Source organism: Lissotriton vulgaris, chromosome 9 (assembly GCF_964263255.1).
Source record: "Lissotriton vulgaris chromosome 9, aLisVul1.2, whole genome shotgun sequence".
Taxonomy (NCBI): domain Eukaryota; kingdom Metazoa; phylum Chordata; class Amphibia; order Caudata; family Salamandridae; genus Lissotriton; species Lissotriton vulgaris.
The window spans coordinates 569,349,408-569,362,778 of NC_141697.1; the positions used below are offsets into that span (position 1 = coordinate 569,349,408).

General features: G+C 49.1%; 1 protein-coding gene across 3 annotated transcripts in view; it reads left to right on the top strand.

Moving 5' to 3' along the window:
• STX5 (syntaxin 5) overlaps window positions 1–13,371 on the top strand; it is a 107,541-nt gene that overhangs the window by 31,315 nt on the left and 62,855 nt on the right. For 2 of the 3 annotated variants that reach the window (XM_086938118.1, XM_086938120.1), the window contains exons 2-3: window positions 4,183–4,399; window positions 4,529–4,599. In XM_086938118.1, coding sequence (XP_086794244.1) covers window positions 4,202–4,399; window positions 4,529–4,599 — 269 coding nt within the window. In that variant the 5' untranslated portion in view covers window positions 4,183–4,201. The remainder of the gene's footprint in view (window positions 1–4,182; window positions 4,400–4,528; window positions 4,600–13,371) is intronic. The other variant, XM_086938119.1, reaches the window with a different exon arrangement.

Sequence of the window (13,371 nt, forward strand, 5' to 3'; positions counted from 1 at the left end):
TTTTTTTGTGGCGTTGTCAGGCAATGTGCAGTACAGGCAATGGTAAAATGCGCCCTCTCCGTTCTGCACCACGCCCTCTACCGCATACAGCCGTGCGCCTGCTCTGTGTATTGGTCTAGATGTTTGTATGTATTTTGTGAGAATGTTTGTGCGCACCTCCAGTGAACGGGTGTGTGTATCTCTGTGTCTCTTTTCATGTGTGTGTGTCGGTGTAACTTTCCGGGAGCGTTCAGTATCAATGCTTGCAGTGCTGTTTGAGTTGTCTTTGTGTGATGTAAAAAACTAGCACAAGTGTGTACATGTTATTCGTGTATACATTTGCAGGTGCTATGTGTGGATTGCAGGTACTGGGAAGGGATATTCCACGGCGCGGTTTAAAATCCTCTTGAACTCGTATGTACTCCTGTGCTCTGTGAGGGTTACCAGCCTGTGATGGCTGGAAGCCGGTCGCCCCTCCATCAGTGGACGTAGCAGAGGGCACTTGATCGCACACAAGACAGGCAAAGATTAAATAGGACCCTGCACCAGCCTGATACCCGAATTTTCAGGAGACTAGCTTAATTTGTTAAATAGGAAGTGCCAGGTAAGTAAGTTCTCACTGTACCTTGAGGCCCCAATGCCCCTGCCAGTGCTGCCAGTGACAATACCAACACAGTTACTACCCATTGCACTCCTACAATTTAGCCTATTCTAGGCCACCCACAACTATAAGAGTGGCATGGCGTCCGATATTATTTATTTGCAATGTATTGTAAGTTGTTAAACACTTGTTTTACTCATCTCAAAATCAAACACACAGCGCCACCATGGTCTGTGGCGTGGGAACGAGACATTGTATACTGTCTGTTGCCATGCGATGACTTTTAAATGAATGTCCGTTTGGGAATTTTCTATCGCCTTTGTGGTGCATGTAAATCCCAGAACATTATCTCAGAGGTATAGTGTTTCTGCCTGCTCATTATTAAAGTACAGTACAGGTGTGCACTCAGCATTATAAAGGGTAGATAGCTGTTCGAAAATGATTGCACTGCCTGAAAATACTGTCAGACTCGTCTTGCTTAGTAAATGTAAATGTAAATGTGCTGGACTTGTAAAGCGCACAGCTGCCCGTAAGCGTCCCGGCGCTTGCTTAGGGAACCCGTCCTGGTATTCCCCTGTGAGAAACCACGGCAGGGTGTCCACAAGGTGAAAGCCAGGCATCCCGCCGCGAGGGGCCGTAGTGGAGATTAAGCAAGCTATTGCCCAGAGTCGCAGAGTGTGACCCCGTGAGTTGAGTAGGCACCAGAGCGAGAATTGTCGAGTCCGTGGAATTTTGAGCCCGAGACCCACCGAGGCGGGGAATCGAACCCTGGTCCACGGTCGATCTCAGCTTCCGGGTCTGCCGCCTCTAACCACTGAGCCACGCTTCTCCAGTACAACTTAACAATGCTCTAATACACTCAAAAACTATACTCCACTCTATTTATTGCAAACAACACTACACCCTTCAACTAAACACTATACTCCATATATATTACAAAACATAACATGCAAATCCATTACATACCATACCACTCATCTTAAATCAACGCCGCTATACTACACACCACTCCATAATACTACACTCTACTCAAATTTACCACACTCAACATCCCTGTACAACAAATAGGTATACACTCAATACCACAGAATTACTATCCACATAATTCCACTGCACACCATGCCACATAATTCCACTCCACACCGCACAAGTCAACGCTACACAATTCCACAGCTAACAATTCCAAGACAACCCACATAATTCCACTACACACCACACACATACACTCCATAACACATAGGCAAAAGACATTGCCAGTTACAGTGCCAATATCTCTGACTCAAACAAATGCGAGACCTATTGCATTTCCAATGCTTGTTGGCCTTTGTGGTTGTATCGTCCACATTCAATTGTGGCATCCATAGTAAACCTAGGGCCACCATGCTTGCTCCCGGGGTTGAGGCCCCCATAGTATGCTTTCTTAAGACCGCTACTTGAGTGGCAATGCCAGCGTGTGTTATGGGGCAAAGGGGGGGTGAGTGCACTCAATTGTTCTGCATAGAGAGGGGGTGGTCAGGTAAGACTGTGTACTAGCACGCTATATTCACTTTATATAATAGTTTGGAAAGCAAGCTATTTACCAAATGTAAAGATCTTCCGCAAATTTGGTCATTGTAAGAGCCTCTCCCTCCTCTATGCATATGACACTGTTCTTATGGCCCGCACCCTCCTTGGACTGCAGACCCTAGTAACCAGTTTTGTTGCCTACATGCATGATTTAGGCCTACTGGTTAATCAAAGTCAAACCTTTGTATGAAATGCGGGAGAAGGTGCACAAAGTGTAGGCACATACTTATTAATGATGCAAAGATTTCCTTTGCACCAACCTTTTCGGATTTAAGAATCTTTTTTTTTTTTTACAACAAATATACATGGGTGCAAGCCATCAAAAGCTACAATCTATGAGAACTACCTCTGCTTTGTCCAACTTTGCAAGAAGCCTAAGTAGGAATCCCCCAAAGGAGATGTAAACCATTTACATGGCCAAATGCCTACCCACTGCCACCCATGAAGCGGGTTTGTAGGGACACATTAACTGTCAATCCCCTCAAACAGTGGAAAATGCATTTTTAAAGCCGCTCCTTGTGGTCCTGACTGGCTGCTCTTCTTATGTATGCCACACTGATTGGGGGTTATTCTTTCTTTCCCATATGATTAAGATCCAGCCTATTCTGCTGTGACTTCAAATCTGGACCTCGGAGCACACTAGTAAGACTGTCTTGGCTCATGTTTTGCTTTGCACATTCCCTGGTTTAAAATTATTAAAGTCTTATCGGAGATATGGCCAAACAGAATACTTTAATCATCTTGAACCCCTAGAATGCATCAGCAGGAAAGACTTTAAAGCGGAATGCCTGTCATTATTTGAAGAAGTGTTGAATCCTAGTGTTTTTAGGAATCAAACTGTGCTGGTTATAAATGACATCCTGCCTTATTTAAAGCTTATCCCTTATCGCAGGCACCGTTTTGTTCCTACATGCTTAAGGATGGACATTTTTCACAGTCTTGCTAGCTTCCCTTCCATGAATCACTGGTCCCCGAGTCTAGCAAACTATCCATTTGATATGTTGGCACAGAGTTCCATGCACATTGACTTCTGTGAATGTTATTCTGTCCAGCATACCTATATTATTCAGTGTCAAGTTTTTTATGGGCTGTGATTTATTGCAGGAAGTCTCTCAATTGTTTGAGTGCTCTTTTTAACATGTATTGCACTTACTTGTTATGTATTTATTTTGTTGTACCGTATTTCGCTTTTATGATTTTACTAAAATAAATAAATCTAATGTGTGCTCTTATTTGTCTAGATAACTGTCATAAATGATGTCCTTGCTCCCCTCAACTGCTCCTTGAGCGCATTGTCCTCTTTGTACCTGACTATGCTTAGGGCCAAAAACTTTTATATGTGACATGTTTGTGTGCTGTTTTTTAGTTTGCTAAATTTGTAGCCCTTAGAGATTCATCTCCCGACACAGAATCTTTAAGATCAGATTCTAGCCCAGGTCTGCAAAGCTTAGCTTTTGTCTCGAAAAAAAATGTGAGTAAGGGCGTAACCAAACTTGTTGAAATGCTGTGGTTACACTGTCTCACTGATTCCAATGCAAAGGGCTTACGCCATTTCCTCCCGGAGTACGCTGTCATCTGGCAACCTGTCACTCGTCGGATCGAAAACCACATGGCAATTACTGTCTCTTATACCGACGCACATCCCTTCCTCTGTTTTCTCTTGCTATTTTAGCATTCCTTCCGGGTGGTTTGAAAGTTGAGCTTTGTGCATGAAATACTGATGTGAAAAAAATCTGTTCCTCTGCTCCACAGCATCAATCAGATGTGATGCAGGGTGCCATTACACAGCTTTATCACAAACCCCATGTAGACCACAATTGGAATTCTACGATCATGTGACCTATTCTCCACAAATATTCATTTTTCCTGCTAGGGTCAGGATACAGTACCCTCTTTCTTTCTTTTTTCTCGTGTGGTCCATGCCTCAGTAACAGCTTGAATTAATAATCTTCCCTAATGTGTAATTTTAACTTCTTGCACCCCCACCCTCACTTTATCCTCCTTTCTTACTGAAACCCTCTGTCTTTCCTTTTGAGGTAGTGGTTATGAGCCTCGATGAATACAAGAAGACGCCACGGTTCTAGGAACACTGAAGAGGGAGTCTATCTTGGCCCTTCTCAAACACAGATCCTACCACCTCAGCCGGCTACTGCTCCCGCCACCGTGCCACCCCAAATCCTCACGGACACAATGTCCTGCCGGGATCGGACCCATGAGTTCCTCTCCGCGTGCAAGTCTCTGAGAAGCCGACAGGTGAGTAGGGGTTCAGGGGTCGAGCCATGCTCATTTATAAAAAACTGCATTGCCCATGGACCAGGTGGAGAAAAGACTAGAAAGCATTTCTTAGAGGAATCACACTAACTTTGTTCCATTCCTTTTCAGAATGGGGTCCAGACAAACCGTCCTGTTCTTAATGCTGTGCGGCAGAGGAGTGACTTCACCATGATGGCCAAGTGAGTAAGCATTACAGTAGACTCGTACTGGGATCTTTATCTAATGAGGGGTCTAGGTGCCAGGGGCTTCCTTAGCCCTTTATTGTTCATAGTCATAGTGGAAGATGTTTGAGGCAAGAATAGATCACTTCTGTACCCAGGAGAGGGTAACATCAGACTCAGTTAAATACAGATACTATCTGCGCTTTCAGGCTCAGGCAGATGTGGTTCCTAGTAAGGAAGCCATTAAAGTAAAAGCGTGGTACGGGGCACTTTTACAAAAAAAGCATTTGTTTGTCAATGGGAAAAATGTTTTTTTTTTGTAAAAGCGCCCCATACTGTTCTTCCACTTTAATGGTGGCCACGCCCCATTCTTTAGACGGGGCTCGTTTACAGAAAGGGGCGCAGCCGACATTAAAGTGTAAGTGCCACCTGAGCGTTTTTACAAACTAGCATTTGTAATGCAATAGGTGTTGCATTTACAAAACTCTTGTACATGTGAGACCTATTGCATTGCAAATACTTGGTTTGTCTCCGCACTCTTTTGACAGGCACAAACGTACCTCGTTGTCTTTGGACCAGAGTCCTATAATCCGGGTATAAATGTACTTCATGGCCTTCTATAGACAAGGGACCTCGTTTTCCTGCAGCATGGATGATAACATACCTATCCCAGTCTTGTCCAGCCACTCCCCCACAAAGAGCTCGGTATTTGGTCCCTCTGACCCACCATATCAGTGTCCCAAGGCACGCCCTGGCGGTTGCCTCTTCTCAACCCTCACAACAGTGGTTGCCCAGCTGGCTTTGTGACATCTCTTTTCACCAGGACAGTCCTAGTACCCGCCAGAGGCCCCGTCTGCATAACTCACCCCCACTGTGTCACTCCTGCTGCTTCCTAATCGTAATAGGACCGCTCGGGTTTCCCTTTGGTTTGGGCAGTGCCTCTAACCTTCAGTCCGGCTTGTGCCTACTCCTAGGACCGCGTCCTTCCCAGCCCTGTCACAGGCAAGCAAGGGCCATTGTCTGCCTGCGGACTAGAGCCCTCCAGCACTAGCCTTCCTTAATCCTCCATCGGTATGGGGAGGCCCATGTCCAGCGTGCAAGTTCCAGTCGCCACTGGACCCCCTCGGCTGCTGGTATGCACCCTGGTGCGCCGCGATAGAATCTGCGTGATGCAGGTGGGTTCCTTTTTTATTTGATTTTTTTATGGAGTTGTATGTAGCTCAAACTTGACCCGAGGGTATCGGAGCGCCTTACATGAGCACCAGTTGCGGTTTTTTGTTAGGCACTGCAAGATTACGTGATTTGCCCAGAATCACAGGATGTTCAGTGTCCCTGCAGAGACTCAAACTCAGTTTCCCAGCGTCTAGGTTGACCGCTCTAGCCATAAGGCCACATCCTCTCCGTGCTAGCCTTTTCAGTCGTGGGCCCTCACCTTTGTTTCGTCACCACAGACACCAAGGGGCCAGTGGACCCCAAGTCCTTCCATCACCAAGTCGCGGGGGTCGATTCCCCTCCATGGCAACTTTCAGGCAGGAATCAGGATTTTTAAAGGCCTCTGAACTCTATGGGTGCTTCCACCACTCCCCCTCCTTTTTTCCTTTTATGAATATATCCTTTTTTATTTCAACAAATAATTTCTTTGGGAAACCACAAGCAATCTACACATTTCACCCTTTGCTGAATCACACTTGTTTCCACCACAAACTGCAAGTAGGTAGAAATCTAAAAAAGAAGTAAAAATTGACCACCACGTAGAAGAAGCACTGGCAAAGTTAATAGGTCGCATCTAATAGAACTATTTGCTTTGTCAATGTCTTTTAATCATGTTATCACCTGTGCTGCAGTTTGTTCAGTTCATATTATTTCCCACTAGAACAGTATGTTGAATGCAAGAATACTGTTACTCCTTAGTTCCACACGAAGAATATATTCATTTTAATAGGACTTCAAATGTATTACAGGAGGGCTGTCCTACTTTGAACAGGGCTATGCACACACATCCGAACAGGACAACCACTCTTGATTTCGACAGTATCTGCACCTCTCAGAAGGACGGCAGTATTTTAAGGAGTTAAAATAGCACATACCACAAAGACCGGCACTTTAAACAGAACCATGCAAACACCTCTCCACTGGTCTACAGTTGTGTATAGTAGTATTTGTATAGTGCTTACTACCCCCCATACCTGCGCAGAAGCACTATGCGAATATTAGGACACCACAAATAAATCATAGGACCTGCAGCACTGTAAATAGAGCTACACCAACACGGCTGAGAAAGACTCTGCACTTGGGACTGTGACAACATCTTTGACTGCAAAACCTTGAACGGAGGGTACATTCATTGCTTGTTATTCGTGTAGAAAGCAAAGTTGTGACAGGTCTGCTGATAGGTGTAATGAACTATAGCAAACAAGAGGAAGGAGTTGTAAAGTGCATGCAGCTCATTCCCTGAAGTTCTTTGGTGTGTTTGTCGAATCTCAAGAAGGTGAAATCAAAATCCTCCTAAAGTTCTCTGGTAGTGAGACCTCAAAAATTAAGCTGCAGCTGACCAATGAATAGACAATGAAACCAACCAATGGTAAATAATGGGTGGGGTCCAGAACCATAAGTTTTTATTTTTTTGTCTTGTTTTTTACCCAAATTAAAAGGTCTCTTGAGTCAGAGTGCCTGTGATGTAAACGGTATTGTATCAAATATTTGTATAGCGCATATCTGTCACCCTACGGGTATCCTGGCGCTTGAACATCAAAAGAATAGTGTGACTAACTGGTCTACCATTACAACGGGGGGACTAGATATCGCCCCTTGGGAAAAGCCATGTTTTCAACAGCTTTCTGAAACCGATTAATGTGTGGGACTGTCTAATAGGTTGGGGTAGCTCATTCCAAAGTTGCGATGCTACCACTCCAAAGGCTCTGCCCCGGTCCTAACTCTCTAAAAGCTGATTGTCTTTACCAAATTTGTATTGGAAGAGCGAAGCTGCCTTTCCGGGTTATACCAAGAAAAGCTTTCCTGTAAAGGAATGGGGCTCATGGCATGCACCGCTTTGTATATGATGCATAAAGACTTAAAGTGGATCCTCTCCTTAATAGGCAGCCAATGTAAATCTCTCAAGGCTGCAGTCGTTGAGGTCCTTCGTTGCCTATTTAGGGCCAATTTGGCTGCCATAGACTGGATTCGCTGTAGTCTCCGTATGATATACTGTGGGGCTCCCAGATACAGCGTATTACAGTAATCCAGCCTACTGAGAATTACGCTCTGTACCACGATGGGACACATGTCCTTAGCAAGGAGCGGGAGGATCTGACGTAGCATTCGTAACAACGCAAAGCATACATTAGTCGTTTTGTTGACCTGGGATTCCATCTGGAGATTACCCTCCAATTGTACCCCCAAATTACGCACTGTTTTGGTCGGAATGAAGGGGTCATCCTCTGGGGTGAGCTTGAAGTCTGGCATTAACGATTGGTACACTCTGGAAGAGGGACAGAACAGCACCTCTGTTTTCCCCTGGTTAAATTGTAGAGAGTTCTGCCTGAGCCATCCTGCTGTCTGGCGCATGCACTCTTGAAACTTGTCCATCGATATCGCCCATTTCCCCTTCAGGGAGAACAACAGTTGGGTGTTGTCCGCATAATTGGCAACGTTGACATCAAAGGTTTTGATCAAGGAGAGGAGAGGGCGCAGATAGATATTAAAAAGGTTAGGGCTGATCGCCGATCCTTGCGGAACCCCGTGCGCCTCTAGCGACTGGCTCTCCTCATATGGGGGCAGTGACACTATTTGTTGCCTCCCAGTTAGATAGGGCACATCCTTTTAGTCCCGCCATTTTTAATCTCTCCAACAGTGCTGTATGGTTCACCGTGTCGAATGCGGCCGACATATCTAATAAAACTAAGACAGAGAATTCTCCCTTGTTTGCTCGCATCTGCAGATTGTCCATAACAGTGACCAAGGCGGTCTCAGTACTGTGGCCCGGACGGAAACCAAACTGATCCCTGTCTAGCAGGAGATTATCCTCCAGATATCCCGACAGGCTTTTACTGACAATTTTTTCCAAGATCTTGACCGGGTAAGGAAGGAGAGATATTGGTCTGAAATTAGCTGAGGCCAGGGGATCAAGGGAAGGTTTCTTGAGTAATGGAAAGACTATCGCCTTCTTCCATGTTTCCGGGACTACTCCTTCTTCTAGGGATTGAATACAGATTTGGTGCAGCCAGGGGAAGGTCTCCTTGCCATACGTTTTCCATATTCCATGGGGCAGGGGGTCCCAAGGTGAGCCAGAAGTGATACTCATGGCTAACTCATTAAACCGGTCTTCCGATGGAAAATGGAAGTTTTCCAAACAGGAGATCGCTATAAATTCCTCTCCTAAGCTTCCAGCCTGGTCATGTGCATTGTTAATATTATTGGGGCCTAACTCGCCCACAATCTTACTGACTTTTTCCTCAAAGTGTATTGCAATTGAGTCGCAGAGTTTCTGTGAGGCGATCACCTTACTGTTAGTACAGGTAGGGTGTGAAAGACTCCCCACAATGCTAAACAAAGCTTTGGTGCAGTTTGGAGCATGCAGAATATACTCCGCAAAGTAATCTGCTTTAGCCTTCGCGATGCCTTCCTTGTAACAAGCCTGGGCTACTTTTAATTCCTTTCTGTCTATTTCTGCATAGTTTCTCCTCCATTTTATCTCTGCCCTCCTTACGATTGGAACGAAGAACTTTCAGTTCCGCGCGAGGGGGCGGAGCTTGCCGGCATCGATGGCGGCCGCTTGAGAGTGCTGCTCCATCACTTCACCTCAAATATCCTGCATTCATCCTTTCCCCCACAGCGCTAAAAGTCTGGCGGGATCGTCGCCTCAACCCCGCATGCTGCAGAAACCCCCGGCACCAACGTCAGGGTCCGGGCGGGGCTGCTGTGCACCGGAGACTGCGGGCAAAGGGCCGCGGAGCCGCGGCCTTGAGTATTCCTGCCCCCGAGCTACGTGGCAGGACGTGCGGCGCGGGCGCTGCCTGACGCCCGGGTGACGTCACGCGCCCGCTTTCTGGCCCCGAGTGCTCGGCTGGAGACGCCGTGGAAGGCAGGACACCACACACAGGAGCGCCGGGGGACTGTGGAGGGCCACCATCGAAATCCCCTACACTGCTGGTCGTTCTCGCCTCGGAAGAGGTAGTGGGCTGAATTCGGCGTCCGCGCCGACAATCCGGAAGCCGCGAAGGAGCAGCCGGCCCCCCGGGGGGGGGCGGGAATCAGCGGGGCTGCCCCAGCGAGCCTGATCGACGAAAGGAGGCCGTCGGACTCAGAGAGGGTGCCCTTGACGGTGAGGCGATCTCCGAGCGCGTGGCTGGGCCCAGCGCTGCATAGGCCCCCGGACACCTCTCCTCGCAACTGCCTGCACTTACCAGCCAAGGCGTGCTTTCTTCCCCCCCCCCCACCCCCCTCCCCCACGTGCCAACGGCAGTGTATTTACCTACGCCCAGCGGTGGTGTGCGCCTGGCCCGAGGATGCGACCCCGACTGCTGCAACACTTCTGAGACTGCGCCCCAGGAAAAGAGGGAGCCCGCAGAGGCGGCGCATTATTGCCCTGGACCATTTTCACCCCAGTCAGGGTAGTGGGTCGCATCGAGGTAGGCACCCCACGGCGCGGGCCAGGTCAACGGCCCGGTTTACACTGCAGACCTCCCCCTAGGTGGTGGCTAAGTAGGGGGCACAGAGACGGTAACGGTCCCGAGGAGCCCAGAGGGGTTCGATTCGCGGCTTCCTCCCCATCCCAGCGGGAGTTGCGAACACGAGGAGAGTCGAGCTGGGGAGTCCCGGAGACCCCCCACAGAAAGGGAGTTGCGGCCACCGCGAAAGCTACCTCCCCCCAGGGTTTGCGGGGCAAGAGGAGGCCCGACGGAGCAGCAGCGAGGCAAGATGGGGAAAGGGGACGCGAAGCAGTAAAAAATCCCATTCGAGCAACGTCGCACCAGGCCTGTGGACTCGGGAGAAGCAGACAGTGGGCTGGCCTCTGCGGCGCAGGAGGGCTCTATCTACGCCGGCATAAAGGACCTGCTGGTCACCATGGAAAAGGACCTGCAGGAAAGTATGGCATCGATAGGGACCAAGATCGGCGCCCTCACCTACCGCATGGATAGGATGTCGGAAAGGGTCGATAAACACGCAGAACGCCTCAACATGTCCGAAAGACGGCTTACGGAAGTGGAAGAAGGGCAAATGGAACTTGATAAGGACCGCAAACACATGGCGAAGTTATTGCAGGTCATTCAGGACAAGTCTGAGGATTTGGAAGCGCGCTCCAGGAGGTCCAACATACAGATCACGGGGGTGCCGGAGACGACCCAAACGGGCAAAATGGAGCTATTTGTGGAGAAGTTGCTGACCAACCTGCTGGGGGAAGGTGTTTTCTCCAACATGTTCATAGTGGAGAGGGCACACCGCTCTTTGGGACCGAGACCACCACCGGGAGCCTCCCCGAGGCCCATAATAGCTAAACTCCTAAATTACCGCGACAGGTACTCAGCTCAGAGTCGCAAGGGAGAAAGGCCAGCTACAATTTGAGGGATCCAACATATCCTTATACCCTGTCTTCACTTCTCGAGTACAGGAGGATCGGAGACGTTTTGCCCCTTACAAACAACAGATGAGAGATCTTGGTCTGGACTACGCAATGCTGTACCCGGCGAAGCTGCAAATCAATCCGGGTGGTCACTCGCATTTCTTCACGGACCCGAAAGAGCTTCAGAAGGCGCTGAAAACCTGGGCAAAAGAGCGACAAAACAGCCCGAGGGATAGACCAGAGGACCCGGGCCCCTCCAGTGGTCTGGAGGATCAAGAGTGACGGCTCAGCCTTTTGGGACTCGTCCAGTTGGTATCCAGCCAGCATCCAGCCAGCGCTCTGCTACTGAGAGGTAACGAGCAACCAGTTCTGATCGGGGGTTCACACGACGAGACGAACTGCGCCGATGGGGTGAGCTGTCGACACATTGGGAGTGAGCACGGACTTCGTCACATGGTGAGATTGTTCCTACATATGGGGGCCTGTTTGAACTTGTTGCCACTTGAGTACACTACTCACTCACTCTGACTTAGTGGATTGCATGGGACTGTAAGCGCTGGCAGTTTTTTCCCCCTGGTCTGCATTGAACTTTCGAAGAGTGGGGTGTTGGGGTGACGGGCGGGTGAGGCGTTGACTTTCGACTGACGAGGACACTGGTCATGGTTAGTGGTTTTGTCATAGAATGCTGTGGTAGGATTACAGATAGCGGTGATGGGGCGGGGAGCCAGATAGCGAACGTTGGTTTAGGTTACTTGCTTTCTGCAGTTCTCTTGGTAACCTCTGCCCTAGAGCTGATCGCACACAGGGTTCCGGCTGGGCCCCATGGTTTTGGTTTGGGGGAAACAGGTAGGTGGGGGGGGTCTTTCGTATCATGCTAGGCCTAGTTGGGGTTGGTCTGCTGTGGATGGAGGGGGTGGGGGAGGCATGGATGCCGTTATGAGACAATGGGAGAGTTGCAATTGTCATGTTCTGTTTCGATGTGCCTTGCCTCAAAGAAATCCATGTCCTTGCTTCAACTGTCTGATTGCCTGTACTTTGGTCTGCTCAAGACGCTTGACTACGATGATACCCCCCCGGGCGGCGCCCTGATGGCTGAGAGGGAGGTTGGAAGGGCTGATGAGCGCCCTGGGTTGGTACACGCTTTGACATGGAATGTGAGGGGGCTGAATGACCACAGGAAACTTAGAAAGGTGCTCTGCTATCTTAGACGCCACAATATTGATATCGCACTACTACAAGAAACGCATCTTCCACCCACCAGCAACATGCTACACACCAGGAGTTTAGCGGGTAACATAGCGGCTGCGGGGTTCACCACTCACGCGCGGGGCGTCCTCACCTGGATAAACCCGAAATTGGGATTCCTCCTGCAGACCCTACGGGTCGACCCAGAGGGGAGGTATGTCATGGCGTCCTGCACAGGGAGGGGGATGGAATTGCTAGTGGTTAACACCTATGGCCCCAACTTTGACTCTCCCGTATTCTTTGACTCCCTGGCCACTGAGATCTCCAAACACGACAAGTCACACATACTGTGGGGTGGGGACTTTAACTTGACGCTAAACCCTGACTTAGATAGGACTTCGGGTCCCCCCCGGCGGCCCTCCGCAGCCGCGCAGTCACTCTCCGCGAAGCTGGTAATGCTGGATATGATAGATGTGTGGAGGAGCAGGAACGACGGGAAGGGTGGTTTTACTCATTACTCTGCGTTCCACGACATACATACAAGGATAGATTACTGGTTTGCCACAGCGAGTTCTAACCGCTTGATTAAGTCCTGCAAGGTTCTCCCCCGCACCCTCTCGGACCACTCCCCCATTCTGTTAACCCTGGAGACCCCAGTGAAAGGTTACGCTCCGTTCACCTGGCGCTTCCCGCCGTATTCCTTGTTGGATCCGATTTTCCGCGGAGAATTGGCAAAGGCGATCGAGGTGTTTTTTGAGACGAATGTGGGCTCGGTGGAAGACTTCCAAACTGTGTGGGAAGCATTCAAAGTCTATATTAGAGGGATAGCGATGTCCAAGCACTCTAGTGTCTTGAAGACTACCAGAGCCACTCTGGCTGACCTTGAGCGGCAATTGCACGCTCTCGAAACGATATCTCGCTCCCACCCGGACGATTCTGTGGAGGATTAAACTAAGCGCCTCCTGATGGAATACCACGAAGCGGCCGACAGAGAGGTACTACACCTGGGCAAATATGCCATGGCACGCACTTACGGAGTGGGAGAG